General features: G+C 37.1%; 1 protein-coding gene across 4 annotated transcripts in view; it reads right to left on the bottom strand.

The window, feature by feature from the left end:
• Positions 1-760: 760 nt before the first annotated feature.
• Positions 761-19,182, bottom strand: part of LOC129417130 (heat shock 70 kDa protein 4L) — a 107,204-nt gene continuing 88,782 nt past the window's right edge. For 3 of the 4 annotated variants that reach the window (XM_073869564.1, XM_055171601.2, XM_055171598.2), the window contains 14 exons: positions 15,148-15,281; positions 14,812-15,056; positions 14,628-14,704; positions 12,716-12,867; positions 12,204-12,310; positions 11,099-11,232; positions 10,248-10,444; positions 8,878-8,955; positions 8,574-8,717; positions 6,771-6,896; positions 6,447-6,554; positions 5,110-5,229; positions 1,909-2,073; positions 761-1,279 (listed from right to left, as the gene is read on the bottom strand). In XM_073869564.1, coding sequence (XP_073725665.1) covers positions 1,103-1,279; positions 1,909-2,073; positions 5,110-5,229; positions 6,447-6,554; positions 6,771-6,896; positions 8,574-8,717; positions 8,878-8,955; positions 10,248-10,444; positions 11,099-11,232; positions 12,204-12,310; positions 12,716-12,867; positions 14,628-14,704; positions 14,812-15,056; positions 15,148-15,281 — 1,964 coding nt within the window. In that variant the 3' untranslated portion in view covers positions 761-1,102. The remainder of the gene's footprint in view (positions 1,280-1,908; positions 2,074-5,109; positions 5,230-6,446; positions 6,555-6,770; positions 6,897-8,573; positions 8,718-8,877; positions 8,956-10,247; positions 10,445-11,098; positions 11,233-12,203; positions 12,311-12,715; positions 12,868-14,627; positions 14,705-14,811; positions 15,057-15,147; positions 15,282-19,182) is intronic. The other variant, XM_055171599.2, reaches the window with a different exon arrangement.

Raw genomic sequence — 19,182 nt, 5'->3', positions numbered from 1 at the left:
TTATTCAATTGTTACACTGGGTCCCCTAAAATTTATAACATTATAGATTTTCTAGCTGTTTTTGGGGAGGACATCACATACAGAAAGATAAGGTTATGTCCATTAAATCGTTTCTAGTCACTGTGTGACTACTCTAATCAATAATAAACTCCTTGCCAGTTTCAACATAGACTTGATCTATAGTGTAAGAAAAATAAATGTTTCTATTATTTGAAATTTAATCTATCATATTTAATCTTTCTCTCCCAAATTTTGTGACAAAATAAAAATGAAAGTTTGTCTAAACGTTCACTCCAAGACTGGGTGAACAATATACAAGTGAACAATAATAGAATGTATGATATAAACAGAGGAAACACTAATGTATTTATACAGCATCAAAGACGCATTTAGTCATAAAGGCATGTTTTATTATTTGTGATCGTCAAACCTCAAGACTTATGTATGGGACTGCATGAAAACTTGGAAAAAAGTAATGAATCCTCAGTACATACTACAGAGCTGAAATCGTTGCAATGTCAACAACAGGAGTGTACCTATATCTAAGCACCCATAAATTCAAATTACTAAAATAATATTTACAGGCTCTAGACAACACATCCTTTGGAAATGTATATATTAAATACAAATATATAACATATATGTATTGCATACATATTTGCTTGTTTACCTCAACCTTAATGACTGATCAAACAGTATTATAGTTCATTTTTTCCCATAGCAAGTTATTGTGCGATATAATTGACCTTTTGAGACTGACTTTGGGTCTCCCAAAATGCAGGTGTCACATTATTTCAGGGATACGGTTTTATTAAGAGTTGCTTCAGCTAACTACATCTACTTTATATGATCCTACATGAACATACAATCCCAAACTGAGTTGAAAATATAGCTGTATCATTCAAAGGACAGCCTGATCTGATCCCTTAATAGGTACAAGAGAAAACCCAACAGAAGAGCAGACGTTAACAAACAGATGCACAAATATAGCCAACTGAATGGTGGACACAAAGAGAATGGTTCCAGTTATTGATTCAGTGTAAGCTGAAAAAGTTTAATAGTGGCTTGAGTAAGAGTGGCAGCAATTGAGAAGTGCACGAGCTCAGTCCACTTCCATCTCTCCAGACGGATGTTTTGTCTGCTGATTGCCTTTACTTTCAGCACCTTCTTGTGCCGAGGGGCCGTTATGTGCGCCGTTGTTTTTGTCCCCCTCTTCTACAGGCTCCTCGGTTTTGGGTTTGGGTCGGTTGAGCACAGGGTTGCAAACCTCCTCTAACTCCTGTAATTCAACACAATATTAGTTACATTAATATTTATATTGAAGCCTTTCATATAAACTTCATTTTTTATTTTATAAAACAAATCACATTTTCTTCATGAAAAGAATAATTGAATTTTTAAGTGTAATCTTGACATTTTGTAGTAAATTTACAACCTCTGTTAAAAACTAGACAATAAAATTAACCAAATGCCCTCGGCATGTATTATACATTCATTAAATACTTACGTTTCAGATCCGCTTAATCCCTGCCTCATGCCATACAGAAATACCAGTTTGTTGGCAGAATCCATTAAAGGGACACTCCACTTTTTTGGAAACTATGCTCATTTTTCAGCTCCCCTAAAGTTAAACATTTGAATTTAACCGTTTTGGAATCCATTCAGCCGATCTCCGGGTCTGGCGCTACCACTTTTAGCATAGCTTTAGCACAATCCATTGAATCTGATTAGACCATTTAGCATCGCGTTCAAAACTAACCAAAGAGTTTTAATATTATTCCTATTTGAAACTTGATTCTTCTGTATTTACATTGTGTAATACATTGTGGAGATTGGCTGAATTGAACATGTCAGATGAGGGTTTTGCATCTGAGCTCTTCAATGTTATTTTTGCAAAACTGCACAAACCTGAATCTTTTGAATGATGTCTGCTACTTTGACTGCTGGGTCTTGAGCAATTTTGAGTTTGCTCTGGGCGATCATCCTTGCATTCATCCATTCGTAGGCTTCATTCACACTTCTCTCAACTATACCCATCTCCTCAGCGCTCAAATGCTGGTAGCGCTCATCCTGCTGATCAAATGTCAAACATGTAATTAACATATCTCAGCTCCCATTTATTTCAGTAAAAGCCTTGTTGTTGTGTTAGCTTTTTTTTGTGGAACACAACTGGAGATGTTTTACAATATGTTAGAGACTGACCTCAGTCACCCTTCACTTGCATTGCTTAGAAGAAATTGTAACACCCTAAAATAAGGTTGTATTTATTAACATTAACTAATGCATAAGCTAACATGAACTAACAATTCAACAGCATTTATTAATCTTAGTTCAATACGGACAACTGTAAATTGCTTCAAAAAAGACATTTTAACTATACTGTAGGTCAGGGTTCCCCAAATCTTACCCTGGAGGGCGAGAGCACTGCAGAGTTTAGCTCCAACCCTGATCAAACACACCTGAGCAAGCTAATCAAGGTCTTCATGATCATTAGAAAATCACAGGTGGGTAAGTTTAATTAGGGTTGGACCTAAACTCTGCAGTGCTCCGGCCCTCCAGGGTAAGATTTGGGGAACCCTGCTGTAGGTTAATGCACAATGAGAATTGTAATGGCATTAACTAACATTAACAAGGATTAATAAATGCTGAAAAAAACTATATTGCTCAGTGTTTGTTCACATTAACTAATGCATTTACTTATGTTAACACATACAACCTTATTATAAAGTGTTACCTGAAAAAAATGATTGGAATGAATGATGACTGAGGTCATCAGTCCCTAACCTCCCTCCCTTTTGTGTTCTACAGAAGAACAGAAATTATACTGCTTGTAATATCATGAAAGAAAATAAGTACAGAATGTTTCACTTTTGCGTGAAGTATGTCTTTAAGAACAAGGCCAAACATAACCTTAATGACCACCAGCACAACTGAAGAATATTAAAAACATCAACTATGTGCTTTTTCTCCATGGAGAACATTAGAAGACACAACATGGTACACTAAATAGCTTAAAGATCATAAAAAATAATTAAAGTTATGAAAGTAGTTTTGCCACGTCGTGCAAAGAGGTTATTTCAAAAAAATTTTGTAAAAAGGAGGCCAAACATCATGCTCTGGGTGCTAACAATACAACAGGCGAGATTTGTGCTATTTGTGCTATTGTATTAACATAACTAAATATTTTAAAATGATTTATACTGAATTAAACATTTATGCATTTGGCAGAGCCTTTATTCAAAATGACTTACAGTGCGTTTATTTTATTTATTTATTTATGGATAGCCCCTTGAGATGCAGCATCATATTTACAGTACAGTATACGTTTTATTAAGATATTTATACTGTATAAGTCATGACCTTGATGTTTTTAGCTCTATGTTCCGCTAGCCGAGCTATAGGAACATACCAAAGACTTTTCTTAAGATCAGAGGTTTGTACTTTTAAAGGGGCACATATTCTGCAAAATCCACTATTACATTTACATTTTGTCAGTTAGCAGACGCTTTTGTCCAAAGCGACTTACAAGTGAGGTAAACAATAGAAGCAATTATAGCAACACAAGAACAGCAATACATAAGTGCACTGGAAATAGTCTCATCAAGTCCAACACAGTATACATAGCCAAGGGTTTGTTATTAATTTTTTTTAAAGAAATGTAGAGATAAAGAGAAAGGTAAATAGAGAAAGATAGTAAGTCCGTTATTAGGAAGTGAGGTAATGGCGGAAGAGATGGGTTTTTAGCCGAGTCTTAAAGACAGCTACAGTGTCAGCAGATCGTGTCATTCCACAGTTGTGGAACAGCTCCCGAGAAGGTACGTGCTAGTGTTTTTTCCCTTTTTGAGATGACACAAGCCGTCGCTCGGTGGCAGGGCGCAGGGATCGAGAGGGTACATAAGGCTCTATAAGTAAGTGAAGGTAAGGGGGTGCTGACCCGGTGGTGGTTTTAAAGGCCAGGATCAGAGCTTTAAATTTGATGTGAGCTGCTATAGGAAGCCAGTGTAACTTGACAAAGAGACGTGTGACGTGCGCCCTCTTTGGCTCATTAAAAACCATTCTTGCCGCTGCATTCTGAATCATCTGTAGGGGTTTGGTCGTGCAGGCTGAAAGCCCTGCCAGTAGCGCATTGCAGTAGTCCAGCATGGACAGGACAACAGCTTGGACGATGACCGGCGTAGCGTGCTCAATTAGGAAAGGTCTAATTTTCCTAATATTGTAGAGGATGAATCTACAAGAGCGAGTGGTGCTGGCAACATGCTCAGTAAAGCTAAGCTGATCATCAATGACAACTCCCAGGTTTTTGGCCGTCCTGGAAGGCGTGATGGTCGAGGAACCTGGCTGAATCGAAAGGTTGTGCTAAATCTTTAATTCAGATGATATGACAAGCAGTTCTGTCTTAACAAGGTTAAGCTGGAGATGGTGATCCTTCATCCAGAGTGAGATGTCCCTCAGGCATGCAGAGATGTGGGCAGAAACCGTGGTGGAACGATAAGTGGAGTTGAATGTCGTCTGCATAGCAGTGTTAGGAAAAGCCATGTTTTTGAATGACAGAGCCCAGGGATGTCATGTATATCGAAAAGAGCAGTGGTCCAAGCACAGAGCCTTGAGGCACCCCGGTATCGAGACATTGGGGTTCAGAGACGTCACCTCTCCAGGATACCCGAAATTACCTATCTGAGAGGTACAACTTGAACCATAGAAGCGCTGTGTCAGAGACACTCATAGACATGAGGGTTAACAGGAGAGTGCGATGATTGACCGTGTCAAAAGTGGCAGATAGATCCAGTAAGATCAGCACAGATGATTTGGAGGCTGCCCTTGCTTGCTTAGGGATTCAATGACTGAGAGCAGCGCACCTTTTACAAGGTGTTTGGACATCTCTACAAAGGGAAGAGAACTTTACGCTACAGCAAACCTCCCAGGGGTTCACAGCAGGGGGCTTGTACCCCAAAACATTTTTTCTAAACACACAGGAATTCACATTCTCATTTAAAGGTAATGATCTGTTGGGTATTTTGTGCTGAAGCTTCACAGACACATTCTAGGCACATCTGGGCCTAATATGTACCCTTTAAGATTATTATACTTTTGTTACTTATATATACTTACCTTTTGTTTATACACATCGACAGTCTTCATAAACAGCTGCAATTTCTTGCCTAGCTCATCAAATGCTCTAGGTCTGCCCTCATGCTCTCTGTACCGTTCCTCAATGGGCTCACCAAACTTCTACAAAACACAAACACAACATCTTGCTTTAACAAATGGTCATACAGCATTTTTAAATACGTTTGAATCTATTGCCGTTTAAAGTCTTTATTCATTTATGTTATTTTTTAAGTTTAGAAAGTATACACAGCAATATAGTATGTAGCAGTAACTGCATTCATTTAAATAACGCAATGCGTGGCTGTTTTTTGCTAGTGTCTGACTGGCGCAGTTATCATTTTAATGAGGTATGTTCAGGCGCATTGCTATTTTGTGGCAACTAAAATAAACTAAACAATTGACCAAATAAAACCAACGCACGTTTGCTTATGACACATATGGATGCGCAGCACACAACAGTTTTTAAATATAAAAATGAAAGATTAAAATGTAAAAGATTATTATTGAGTTTCTTGGACATTAATGAGGACCGATTACGAGACGTTAGAAGGCGTAAAGAGCTGCTTCACCTCTAGCTAAATGTTTTGCTTTAAACAAATGCAAATATTGCATTTATTTTAAAATGTTTATTTTTTTAACCCCACAGATTTATTGTATTTGATGACTTTGTACCTCTGGATATGGTGAGATGAGAACCTTTTTTAAGAAATGTATCTCAAAACACTCACGGTGCTGTCCGAGTGCTGAAACTTTTTGTAATTTTACTTCCATGACTGAAAGAAAATTACTTTTAAAGAAAACCAAAAGTTTTAATACAAAAAACAACAATTTCGATACAAATAAAAACAACGCAATGTTTTAACATCAATCTTAAACTGGTTGTCTTCTTCCTCCGCTGAGTTTTTCAATTTACAAACTCCGCCATCTAAATAAGGAATTGGCATGGCGCGAGTGCAACTGGCTTTTAAAGGGGATGAGAGCTGAGACTCTCATTGGTTTATTGCGCGCTATGCCCAAAACACACCCATTACTCATTAGGAGAATAAGAACAACCCTTTTAGACTGTGCACTAGGGGCACAAACCATTTTTCCCGTCGTTAAATTAGCAAAAGTGGATTCGGACACGCCCTTTTAGACTGTACGCCGTTCGCTTTCGACCATGTGCTTAGATCGTTAAAATAGGACCATTTGTCTTAAATGTTAAAAATTAAACTAGGAACAATAAAAGAAAAAAAACTATATTTATCCATTAAATAAAGTATAAAAGTAAAGAATCTACTGTATAATATGCATACTATGAAATATTTATATGTAACTTGGACAATAAAAATACGTACTTTGAGCTCAGACAGTTTGCTCTGATAAATTTCTTTCTCCTGGTCTTCTCCTTCTTCATACAGCCAGTTTTCTGTGTCCTCAAGCATACGTGTGAGACGGTTGCTTTCCTGCAAACAACATCCATACACACAAAAACACGTCTTTTCTGTGTGTAACTACTCATTTATATTTATACTGTTCTATTTTATTTGTAAAATGATTATTTTCCAAATCACAGGGATAGGTTAGTTAGATTAGATTATTTTTAGGATTAAAAATAAATAAGTGACCTAGTCGTTTCTCTGAGATCAACAGCTCTACAGATAACAAGGTGATGTTCTTACATCTCCAGTGACATATTTCTCATAGATGCCGCAGAGTTTGTCTCTCAGATCATAAACATATTCCTCTACTCCATTTTTAGCATCATTCCTCTCCTTCTCCAGCTTGTCCTGAATTATCATTTTTTTCTGAAAGACAGATTGCAATACAGTACACATTCATAAACTTTTCACTTCTATTTAGTCTTACAAAGAGTATTATTATAATTGACATTGTAAATCAACATTATAACAAGCAGGTTGCAAATGTGATTGAGCACATTCGTGAGTAAACAACAGAAATAATCAGCATGCATGGAAGTCATAATTTAAAACCCCTAAATTCACCCAAAAATTAAAGTTCACCCAATCAGAGGCCTCATAGACTTCAATAGGAAAAAAGAATACGATGGAAGTCAATATGGCCTCTGATCCGTTTCGTTACAAACATTTCTTAAAGTATCTTCCTTTGTGTTCATCAAAACAAAGAAATTTATACAGGTTTGTAACAACATGATGAGAGTGATTAAATGATGACAGATTATTGGGGGGCGGAGCTTTCCCTTAAACAAAGTAAAAAAATTGCAGGCAGATGTAATTTTTTTAAGACATAAAGTTGAGACACTTTAGGGGTTGTGCACACCAAAACTTTTAAAGGAACAGTATGTAAGAAATTAATATCAATTAATCATAAAATGGCCCTGATATGTCACTAGACATTAAGAAATCATTTTCATTTCAAATACTTATTTCACTGACAACAGTGGTATGACCAGGATATTGTCATTTAAAAAGTGAAGTTGCAGCCCTCAACTGATGTTTATGTTGTCATTTTGTGTATTGGCCACCAGTTGTGTGATTGCAGTACCAGTTTTTGCCACAAGTTTTGTGATTGCAATACCAGTTTTGGCCACAATCCTACATACTGTTCCTTTAATCGTGACTGAAAACGTGACTTTTTTTTAGCTGAGCGCTTTGGGTCCTTGAAATATGAGCCGGTTGGTTGTTGTGATACTTATCCCCCCCCCCTCCACTGTAATTGGACGACCGTGTGAGAACTGACATTGACGACCGGAGCTTTTCACCCAAAGTCGAATCTCTTTTAACTCTCGATGCTCAGCGCCGAGCGTGGAAAAACCGTTGAGCGCCGGTTTTCAGCGCGAAAAAAAATGCTAGCTGCTGGCTTATTTGAAAAATGCTGAGCTTCCATTGGAAACAATTGAAAACATGCGCCGGCCGTGGGCGTAAACGCTTTGGTGTGCACGCCCCCTTATCCAGCCCTTGAGTAAGACATCACATATCATATCAAAACATATCATATCAAGTTTTTGATGAAATGATAAAAGCAGACACACTAAGTGTATAGGGCATGTATCTGTATTGTCACTCCACTGACGTAATGATCTACTAATATCTTTTCCCTGAGGTGTGAATTGAGCTCAGTCATGGATATTTAGGGCAAACACTAAATCCTTCACTTCATGTCAATGCACATTGTAAGATACAAAGAGAAGCATTCATTCTACTGGCTATTGGCTATGATACAAAAATGCTTTTAAACAAATTATTATATCTATCTATTATATCAATGTTTGTTCATGATACATTATCTGATTAATTTTTACAACTTGAAATATGAATACATTTTATGTATGAATTATGGCAAAAGTGCAAAAAATGAATTTCTGCTTTGAAACAGACATCAAAAATGCATTGAGTGGATGCTTTTAAAGAGAACACTTTGAAGTGTTAAATTAATTCCAGCTGTCTGAATACACTCAAGGGATCTAAGGCAGACAAAAAATGAAGGGAAATGCTTAAACTTACCTCATATTCAGTAAAGTTATTCAGCACATCTCCACCCAGCTGTCTGGTGGTGCTGGCCAAGATGGGCAGATCAACACTCTTAACTTTAGTTTTGGGTTTGCTACTGCCTGCACCTTGTTCTTGCTTATCAGAAGATGTACCATCCTTTAGAAAAAAACATTACTGTTCATTTTTCCCTGATTATTTCAACCTTAATTCAGAGTAAAAGTACGGTAACACGCAATTTCATTTTAACTGGAAATAAACACCATGAAAAATATTAAAATATGACACTTTTAAAAAAAAGTACATAGGCAAATTATACCTTATTGCCAGAGTTATTCATTCTTTCCTCATCAGTGTTATTTTCCCCTTTCCCTTCCTGATCCACTTGCATTTTACTCTATGAAAAAATGTGTAAAATTAGCACATTAGATGACATTCGAGTGTCATCTGATTTCGCAGCTTCACCTTTCACAGATAAACTGATAAAGCTCGCAGTGCTGAATTCTTTTGCTTGTTATGTAAATTTTTCATAAACGGAGGGACTATTGAACAGCTGAGGCTGAGTGCATCATTATGCTACAAATGCACCCTAGGCTTTGTAATGTGGCAATCATAACATAAACGCGGCAAACATTATTCATACTCTCAATCAGATTTAAAAGCAGATTTAAACCAGAGGCACAGACAGATATTATTGGGCAAACCAGGTTTTAATGCCAGTAGTTACGTTTAGTCTTGTGTATTGTGCATTATAAAAATAGCTGTAGGGGTGAACACAGGCAGTATTAGATGTGGTTGCAATAGAAGACAGCACATGAGACAGGTTAATCTCAAGGATGTGTTCACTTTTTTGTGTACACTACATTCATATGTGTATAACTGATTAAAGGGTTTCTATAATTTAAAGGTGCAGTGTGTACATTTTAGTAGGATCTTTTGACAACAATGCAATATAATATAGACAACTATGTTTCAGTGATGTTTAAAGAACTGACAAAATTAACTGTATTGTTTTTATTACCTTAGAATGAGCCGTTTTTATCTACATACACTGTGGGGCCCCTTCCATAGAAGCTGCCATGTTGTGCCATCATGTTTCTACAGTAGCCCTAAATGAACAAACTGCTCTATAGAGGGCGTTCGTCACTACGTTGTCTCAGCTGTGACGGCTACCATAGTTTCTCTATATGCTACAAAAGGGAGGGGTGCAATACACAACCTCACCACTAGATGCCGCATTGCACCTTTAATGCCACAAATATTAAAGGTGCAATGTTTAGCCGCGAATTGCAACCAACCTCAATTTCGAAAAGCGCAAAGAGAAGCTACGGTAGCTGCCACAGGACAAACATGTTGTCCTCTGAGACAACGTAGAGACGACACACTCTCTGTAGAACAGTTTTGTCTATTTAGAGCTACTGTAGAAACAAGGCGGCGACTTCCATGTAAGGAGATCCATGGTTTATGTAGATAAAAAGAGTTCATTCGTGTCTGAAATACGATGGGATCATCGCTCTCACCTCAATGGCTGGATGATAATTATATTTCTGTCAAAAGATCCTTCTAAAAGTCCCAAATTGCACCTTTAAGCTTTTTACATTTGCACAGATCAAGGATCATATCTGGATTTACAATTTTTTACTATTCGTTGCGATAACATTCATAGTTTTCCAGTTTGTTTACCCCTACCTGATCTTCAGGCTGGCCCTCATTCTGTACAGTAGGATCTGTCTCCATCTGCACATCATCTGCCTCTCCTTTCTGCTTCTCTATCAGAGAAGCGCTTGACACGCTGAAGATGCCATGCACATTCACGCGCACTTTAACCTTGACTTTTGAACTGTCACCATCAGGTTGCGGTACAACATTTTGGACCGTAAAACGACCTAATCACAGCAAAACAACAAGATATTCAGACACAGAATCAGAAAAACTGCTTTTATATGTTTTTCATTCATATTATTGATTTTAAAATCTATTGATCAATCGAGTATTGACCTCTCTTAATTTAATCATATTGGCGAAATTGGTCAATGTAGATTTAGTTTACGGTAAATTCACCAGAGTAACGTCAGTACTAATAAAGCCCCAGAGATTCATGCAATAGCCATATGGAAGTGTAGCCCTCATGTACTGACACAGTTAATCAGGAGATTTCAGAAAGCAGCTGATGTGGTAAGAGTCAGAACGTTTGGGACAATATGTCTCAGTCCTAATTACCTGACAGACAGGCAGATGGTGAATTTCGATGTCACTATGACACACCCCTGAGGTTTGGACTAACCCTAACCCACTTCCGCAGACACAATGGATCACCATGCTGAGGACATTCTTAATCAAATGAGGACATGAATGACTATTTATGGGTCCCTTGAGCTTCCCAACAGAGTGACTGGTCTCATTTTGCTTTTGAATTAGGCTGGAAAACCTGACTAAAGCTCTAAAGTTAATTATATCTCAACAATGAACAGAACGTCAACCTCAATATACAAACAATAAAAGTTAAAAAAACATAAAACATGCAGTACAGTGATACGCACCTATCCTGGTGTCAGGATAGGGCAGCTCATGTGGAGAGCTATAGAACGCCTCCAGGTCAAAAGGTTCCTTTTTGTGGAAGGTGATGACTTTGGAAAAAGGTGAAGCATGGTTCTTACTGTACACCTCACATTCACTGAATAGGAGAAAACAGATGAGTTAATAAATATAACTTCAATTCAAGTTTATTTTTATTTAAATATGACCGCTGCTTTTCTATATGTTACGCAAGTTAGAACGTTTGGAAAAGTATCAGCATTTCTATTCTCATTCCAAATCCTCAAGTCACAGAGATATTTAAAAAAAACAGTAGCATAATGGAAGTTAATGGTGGCACACAGTGCTCTTCAGCAAAATAGTAGTGTGCTTTGAGCGGTTGTTTGCAAGGACATTTTATCCCCTGTTTTATTATAGATTTTATTGATTTATTACAACCTCAATTCAAAAGGCCCCATCTCCAACAAGCCACAATATTCTTATCTTTAAATATGGCTCCGGTTTATGGGTGTTTCACGCCTGATTTAGCATCTGTCAGACAGAATACACAAGTCTTGCTTAGACAGTAACATCACACCTCTTTACAACAAGCTGCAGGGTGTAATTTGAGATTTCATATTTTACATCCATAACACAAGTGGTACTGGATGAATTGCGTTCAGCAATTTAATACTAAAGCACTTAAAGGAACAGTATTTAGGATTGTGGCCAAAACTGGTACTGCAATCACCCAATTGGTGGCCAATACACAAAATGACAACATAAACATCAGTTGTGGGCTGCAACTCCACTTTTTAAATGACAATATCCTGGCCAGACCGCTGTTGTCAGTGATATAAGTATTTGAAATGAAAATGATTTCTTAATGTCTAGTGACATATCAGGGCCATTTTATGATTAATTGATATCAATTTCTTACATACTGTTCCTTTAAGGTTTGTTCAAATCCCTAACTTTTAGTACTTTGAGCAATAGTAATAGTGATGCCTGCCTTAACAAGCATCATGCTATACAGCAAACCAGGACAAATAATGCTCAATCCAGGAGTGGAGTGGATTCAAACAGTTTATAAATGTATTTTTCATCGAGACAGAACCAAAGGCTTCTTACCCAACACTTTCATCTGTTTGAGACTTCCAGCGAAGAGTAATCGGGAAGGGAACGGCATCTGTAATGGAGAACTCTCTGACTTTGAAGGCTGGAGAAAGGATTGCGCACTAAACACACATACACACCAAAAATAAACATTTATGTATACACAAGCAAATGCTGTTACATAAGCTGTCTAAACAGAGTATTAGTATAAGAAATCAGAGAGAGCATTGCATGATAATCCAGGCACGGACCACAGATTTCATCTTGTTTTCACGTCTCTCCCACAGAATCCAAAGGCTCCCTGCTGTGTATGTGTTTACACTTGCAATTACCATCATCAAGGCCATTTTCACATGTATACATTCAGCAAAAGCTTATCCAAAACAACTTACAATGCACTCTTTATATTTGATATTGTCTGTATTATTATTTTGCTTATAATTCATGACCTTAGGATCACTAGCACAAGGCCCTTCTTCTAAAATTTCCCATATCACTGATTCATTTTCTCTCATTTGGGCTTTTACCTGCAGTGCACATCCACGTGCCACAGCCTCATCGGCGTTCAGTGTGGTACTGATGTCTTTACCGAAATACTTTGAGATTCTCTCTTTGATGGCTGGAATCCTGGTAGCTCCGCCAACCACCTCAATGGCATAGATCTCATCTCTGCTAAGCTCTGTAATGGGATAAAAGCAAATTGGGAATGTAAGTTACAAATGTGTAGCAAATGGTAAATATCACATTTTTATTATGTTTTTGTTAGCATTGTTAGGTTAGCAATTTCTCATGTTGTTCTAAACCTGACTTTATCCATGAAACACGAAAGAAGGGGTGGTTCATGCTAAATAGACAGTCATACTGTCACGGTGGATCCGTGTCATGTTTTGTGTCTGTTCCATATTGTCATCACCTGGACATTTGTTAATTATCACCTGATTCATTCCACCTGTGTGTCATTATCTGTGTGTATTTATACCCGTGTTTGTGTCACACTCATGGCCAGATCATTGTCTTTGCTACCATGTTTTGTACTCTGTTCCACGTTATCTGCTGTTATTTTGATTCCCGTGTTTTGTTTCCCGTTTCTTTATTAAATGTTATTTATTAAGTCAAACTCTGCACTTGCGTCCTCACTTCACATATCCTGTTATCCAGTCATGACACATACAGGTTAAAAAAAGGGAACTATTTTAACGATCTAAGCGCATTGTCTAAATGGGCGTGTCCAATGCCACTTTTGGTAATTTAACGACGGGAAAAATGGTTTGTGCGCCAAGCACACTGTCGAAAAGGGTTGTTCCTATTTTCATAATGAGTAATGGGTGTGTTTTGGGTGTAACGTGCAATAAACCAATGAGAGTCTTATCTCTCATCCCCTTTATAAAAGCACGTTGCGCTGGCACTATGTCTTATCCCTATTTAGATGACGGACTTTGTAAACTGAAAAACTAAGCGGAGGAAGAAAACCCCCAGTTTAAGAATAATGTTAAAAAATTGTGTTGTTTTCATTTTTATTAAAATTTAAATTTTTTGGGGATTAAAACCTTTAAAAGCTGTTCTCTTTCAGTCAGAGAAGTAAAAATAGCAGGCTTTTAATTGCTGTAAATGTATTGATATCGTACATATTCAAATAATTTGCAATTATGCAAGAAAAGGTTTGTACTCTAAAAATACTTTATTTGTAACAAACAAGAGATGAAGAATTTACAAACGTGCGGAGAGCCGAAGCATTTCAGCACTCGGACAGCGCCATGGGATTTTTAAAAAGCATTACTTTAAATGTTTCTCACCTCGCCATATCCACGTGTACAGAGTCATCATATACAATTAATACGTAGGGTAGCATTTAAAAAACATTTAAAAATAGATGCATTTGTTTACTTACCAGGCTACAGGTGAAGGCGCTCTTTACGCCTTCTAATGTCTCATAATCGGTCATCATTTATGTCCAAGAGACTCACTAATAATCTTTTACATTTCAATCCTTTAATCTTTCATATTTAAAAGCGTTTTTGTGCTGCTGCGCATTCATATGTGATAAGCAAACCTTTGTTGTCGTCCCGTTTATGGACGCATATTTCTAACGCGCTCTTTAAAGAGCAAAAAACATATTGCACCATTGACTTTAGACTTTAGACCAGGTTTTTGTTGGTCAATGGCATAGTCTATTTTAGTTGCCTCAAAACAGCAACGCGCCAACAATGCACCTGAACACACCTCGTTTTCAGACCAGAACGCCCATGGGCGCAACATTGGGCGCAACATTGGGCGCAAATGTATTTGATATTTAAACAACGTGGCGCTAAACGTGAAAATTATCATTGCGCCGGGTTGAAACTAGCAAAAGACACTTGCGTTGCGCATTGCGCCAGGTGTATGATGGAGCCCAAAATCTGCATAAAGAAATCAAGACTGAACTAATTTGTTGCTGCTTACTTGATTGTTCCATGACCGATTTTAATGGCGCGTCCACTCGTATCAATAACTGAGCACACATCTCTTCAAACTGAGGCCTGTGTAAAATCACATAGACACATACTGAAACCATAGATTTAAAATAACAATTATCATGAAGCAACTCATCATTGGCATTTACTAAACTAACAGTTATTTCAGTTACCTGTTCATTTTCCCATGCACATCTATGTCATTCATGAAGCACTCAATGTTGAGAGGCAGGTCAGAGGAGTTTGCACTCATGAGCTTCTTCAGCTTCTCACACTCCTGATAGAGCCTCAGCAGGGCCCTTGGGTTGTCTTTAACATTTAGTTTGAAGCGTTTTTTGAAGTCATCGCAGAAATATTCCACGAGCATTTCGTCAAAATTGCGTCCGCCCAAATACGGGTCAAATGCTGTAGCCAGCACCTGTGAGAAACAGGGAGATCTTGTCTTTCGGCTATGTGAGGGATTAAATGTACTGCATGCATATTCAACAAAACGGCAGGAAAACACAGACCTTCAACTTCCCCTTGTTAAAGGAGGCAATGGAAACTTGATAAGATGAATGCCCAATGTCAACAAACACGACATTGCGAGGCTTCTCCTCTGGGTTTGGCAGGTCCTGTTTATAGATCCCATAGGCCAAGGCCACTGCAAAAGGAATCAAATGAAAACGTGAAGTCTTCAAAGTATTGACCAAAACAGAGAACAGTGAAATAGTTCATCCAAATACCCCATTTGCATTATTAGCAGCATTATTATAATGACAGTCTAATTTTAAATGTATAATTGCTCAATGATACTTTTTACCCTTAAATAAATAGTCCATTTTCTTAAAAGAAAAATCCAGGTAATTTACTCACCACCATGTCATCCAAAATGTTGATGTCTTTCTTTGTTCAGTCGAGAAGAAATTATGTTTTTTGAGGAAAACATTGCAGGATTTTTCTCATTTTAATGAACTTTAATGGACACCAACACTTCACACACTTAACTCAACACATAACAGTTTTTTTCAACGGAGTATCAAAGGACTCTAAACGATCCCAAACGAGGCATAAGGGTCTTATCTAGCGAAATGATTGTCATTTTTGACAGGAAAAATAAAAAATACGCACTTTTAAACTACAACTTCTCATATTCCTCCGGTCCTGAAAGCGTCAGCGTGACCTCACGCAATACGTCATGACGTCAAGAGGTCACAGAGGACGAACGCGAAACTCCGTCCCAGTGTTTACAAGTGTGTTGAACGAGGACCGTTCCGATGTTGTTGTATGTATTATGATACTAATTAATGTCTTTGTGTAAGTTTATTGTTTACAATGGTCCGCAAATGTGCGTTTCATATATGTAACACGTGACCTTTCTACGTCCCTACGCATTTACGTAAGGTCACGCAGGAAAGGACCTAAACAAGAAGTTGTGGTTTAAAAGTGAATATTTTTTATTTTACCTGTCAAAAATGACAATCGTTTTGCTAGATAAGACCCTTATGCCTCTTTTGGGATAATTTATAGTCCTTTGAAACTCAGTTGAAAAAAACTGTTAAGTGTTGAGTTAAGTATTAAATGTTGGGCTCTATTATAGTCCATTAAAATGAGAAAAATCCTGCAATGTTTTCTTCAAAAAACATAATTTCTTCTCGACTGAACAAAGAAAGACCTCAACATTTTGGATGACATGGTGGTGAGTAAATTATCTGGATTTTTTTTTAAGAAAATTGACTATTCCTTTAATGAATAGAATAAATAGGTCTGTTACGAATACTTTATTTTGACTGGTAAAACATGACAGTCTGCGGTCAAATATTTTGGTATAATGACCACTAAACTGTGTAATTGATTTTCTATTTTTAGCTGTACTAAGTTCTCTCTTATCAGACTCTGTGGCTTCTCATAATCTCAAATCAATATTTTATGTCCATTTATTTATGTGATGGATAAGAAGCAAAATAAACCCCTTCAGTGTGAAATAGGGTTGCCAATTGTCCCATATTAGTCCCGTTTTTTGAATCCTACGCTGATCTAACCAGTGACTGATACAACAAGCTTGTTTGACTTCATGTGGCACCAGAAAGATTCGTGAATTCAGAGGAGACTGCTGTCGAAATGGTCTCGCGGTACTTTGATGTCATCTACCTGTCAGATTCTGGGGCGCCACAAGCAGCAGCAGTAGTACTGATCACGATCTTGAAAATGATCTCCGACACCTTTCATCCAATCAAAGACCCCCTCAAGCACAATCAGTATACGTTTAATAGGGTCAAATAATACAATTTCATGTTTTCTTTTTATATATGGGATTATTTAGCTGTTTGTGCATGTATGAGATCTGCATAGTTACAAAGCTCAGTTAGTGTGTTTTAATTAAAGTTTTTGATTTTGACTCTAGAAAACTTAGGGTTCCCACACCTTAGTTAACTTTAAATTCAAGGACTTTCCAGGTCCAATACTATCAAATTCAAGGACTAAATGTGTGGACACATTTCAAGTGAGAGCCAAGTTACATCGTGTTACCTTTTAAGATACATTGTTACAGTCCCTTTTGAGGGATCTCGTATTGCGTCACTGCGGTGATACTTTGGGGACGCCTCCAGGGGTAAGTGTGTCTGAATGTGTACATCAAATTTAATGGTGAGGCTTTACAACAAAGACAGGGAAGTATATCGCTATCTGAAATATTGCCAAAGACGGCAATATTTTACAGGGACGCAGAGAATATGGCAAGGGAGACGCAGCGTCTCGTTCCCTTCTCAGGGAACAACAGTTACATACGTAACCAGAGACGTTTTCAGAATACAACTATGCAAAAAATTTATTTTGGTATGAATTAACATTCGCATACAGAAGATATAAGCATTTAAAGTGAACAGTTTAGCATGTGTGCTTAAAAAGTCTAGAAAAGTCACTAAATAGGGAATAATATGGATTTTTTCCAGAAAAATTCTTGCATAAAATAGATTCAAGCACTTTCAATGCCCTGTATCTGTGTATGTATATTTTCAAAAACTTTCAAGTGCCTTGAATTTGCCCCCCCCCCCAGATTCACAAACTTTCAACCTGTGGGGAACCTGAAAACTACAGCTCCTAGAATTTTGTACCATTTTTGTCCTGATAAATCAATGTGTGTATGTGCGTAAAGCCCTTAACAGCATAAAATAAACAAAAACTGTAAATTTTTTGTAAATGCAGGTTTCCTCAAATATTCCCTTTCTTCTTATTATTTAAACAAGGGCTGGTCGATATGGCCGTATATACCTTTACTGCAAAATAAAATGGCAACTGTAACAGATTTGACTATTTTATGTATACCACGAAATGTAAATAAGTGGCCGTGGTTAACTCAGCACTTCTGCATGTTGTACTAAGTGTGACAGAGAAATGTGAAATAATCCACACATAACAAATGAACAAAAAAGATAAATATAAGTCTGTAATTTGTATACTAAGCTCAAATAAATGCACTACCTCTCTCTTTCTTTCTCTCTCTCTCTCCCTCTCTCTCTCTCTCTCCATGCTAATGCAAGGGTCTCTCGAGGCACGTGCAAGGACTTATCCATAACCAACCCAATCTCACTGAAATTCATGTTATAGTCACAAAATATTTGATTATTCTATTTGATTCATATTTAATTTTTGACACGATTTTCCGCTGTTTTCGTGCCACTGGAGCGTGAATGTCTTTTTCGTGTCACCCAGCACGAATTTCTATAAATAGTTTTTCATGTTGTGGCACAACTTTCTTTATCGTGCCATTTTATATTTTGTTTTCTCATTGTTTTTTCCTTCTTTCCCCATTGTAGCTTGGGGTTGGAGTTAGAATTACTTTCTGCGAAATCCTAACCCAAACCTCAACTCATAGTTTTAAAAGCGGAAGAAAAACATTTAGAAACCAATGTATAAAATTACATCCTAACGCATCCTAACGCAAACTCCGAATCTAACCTCAACCCCAAGCGACAATGATTTAAAAAAAACTTGCCGTGAGATATAACATCTAAAGCACTTCTCGCATTTTGCTAAATTTAGATGGCAACATAACGCTGTTAATAGTTGTAACTATATTTAAATATTAATGTGGTGAGGATTTAGTTAAACTGCAATTAAAAGCTGAATGGCAAATTTCTGCATATTAGTATATTCCAAAAACAAATATAAACCTCACCAAATAACATTGTTACTGTGAAATAAAATTACTCATTTCATGAAATTGATTTTTGGTCTTACCGCCCGCCCCTAATTTGGACAAACAGGTAGAGTCCTGCTACAAAATTACACCATTTGTTGAGCCAGTTGACATTTTAATCACACAGATCAATATCCTGAATGTTGCACAGAGCCACAGTTTAATCTTTGGTGAAATCAACCTACAAATAGCTTATATTGAACTTGGATATGATTATTAAATTACAATAGAAAAAAAATATACAAATCATCAAGTGATTTTTGTATTTGTTTTAAAGTCATTAAATAAAATAAATATAGTAAGTGTGTGCAGTCACACTTGTACCCAAAATAACTAGCAAGCACATTCAACCTATACAATAATTTGT

The sequence above is a fragment of the Misgurnus anguillicaudatus genome, chromosome 7 (assembly GCF_027580225.2).
Source record: "Misgurnus anguillicaudatus chromosome 7, ASM2758022v2, whole genome shotgun sequence".
NCBI classification, from domain to species: Eukaryota; Metazoa; Chordata; class Actinopteri; order Cypriniformes; family Cobitidae; genus Misgurnus; species Misgurnus anguillicaudatus.
The sequence above is the reverse complement of the archived record's forward strand: the minus strand, read 5'-3'. Positions and strand labels throughout refer to the sequence as shown.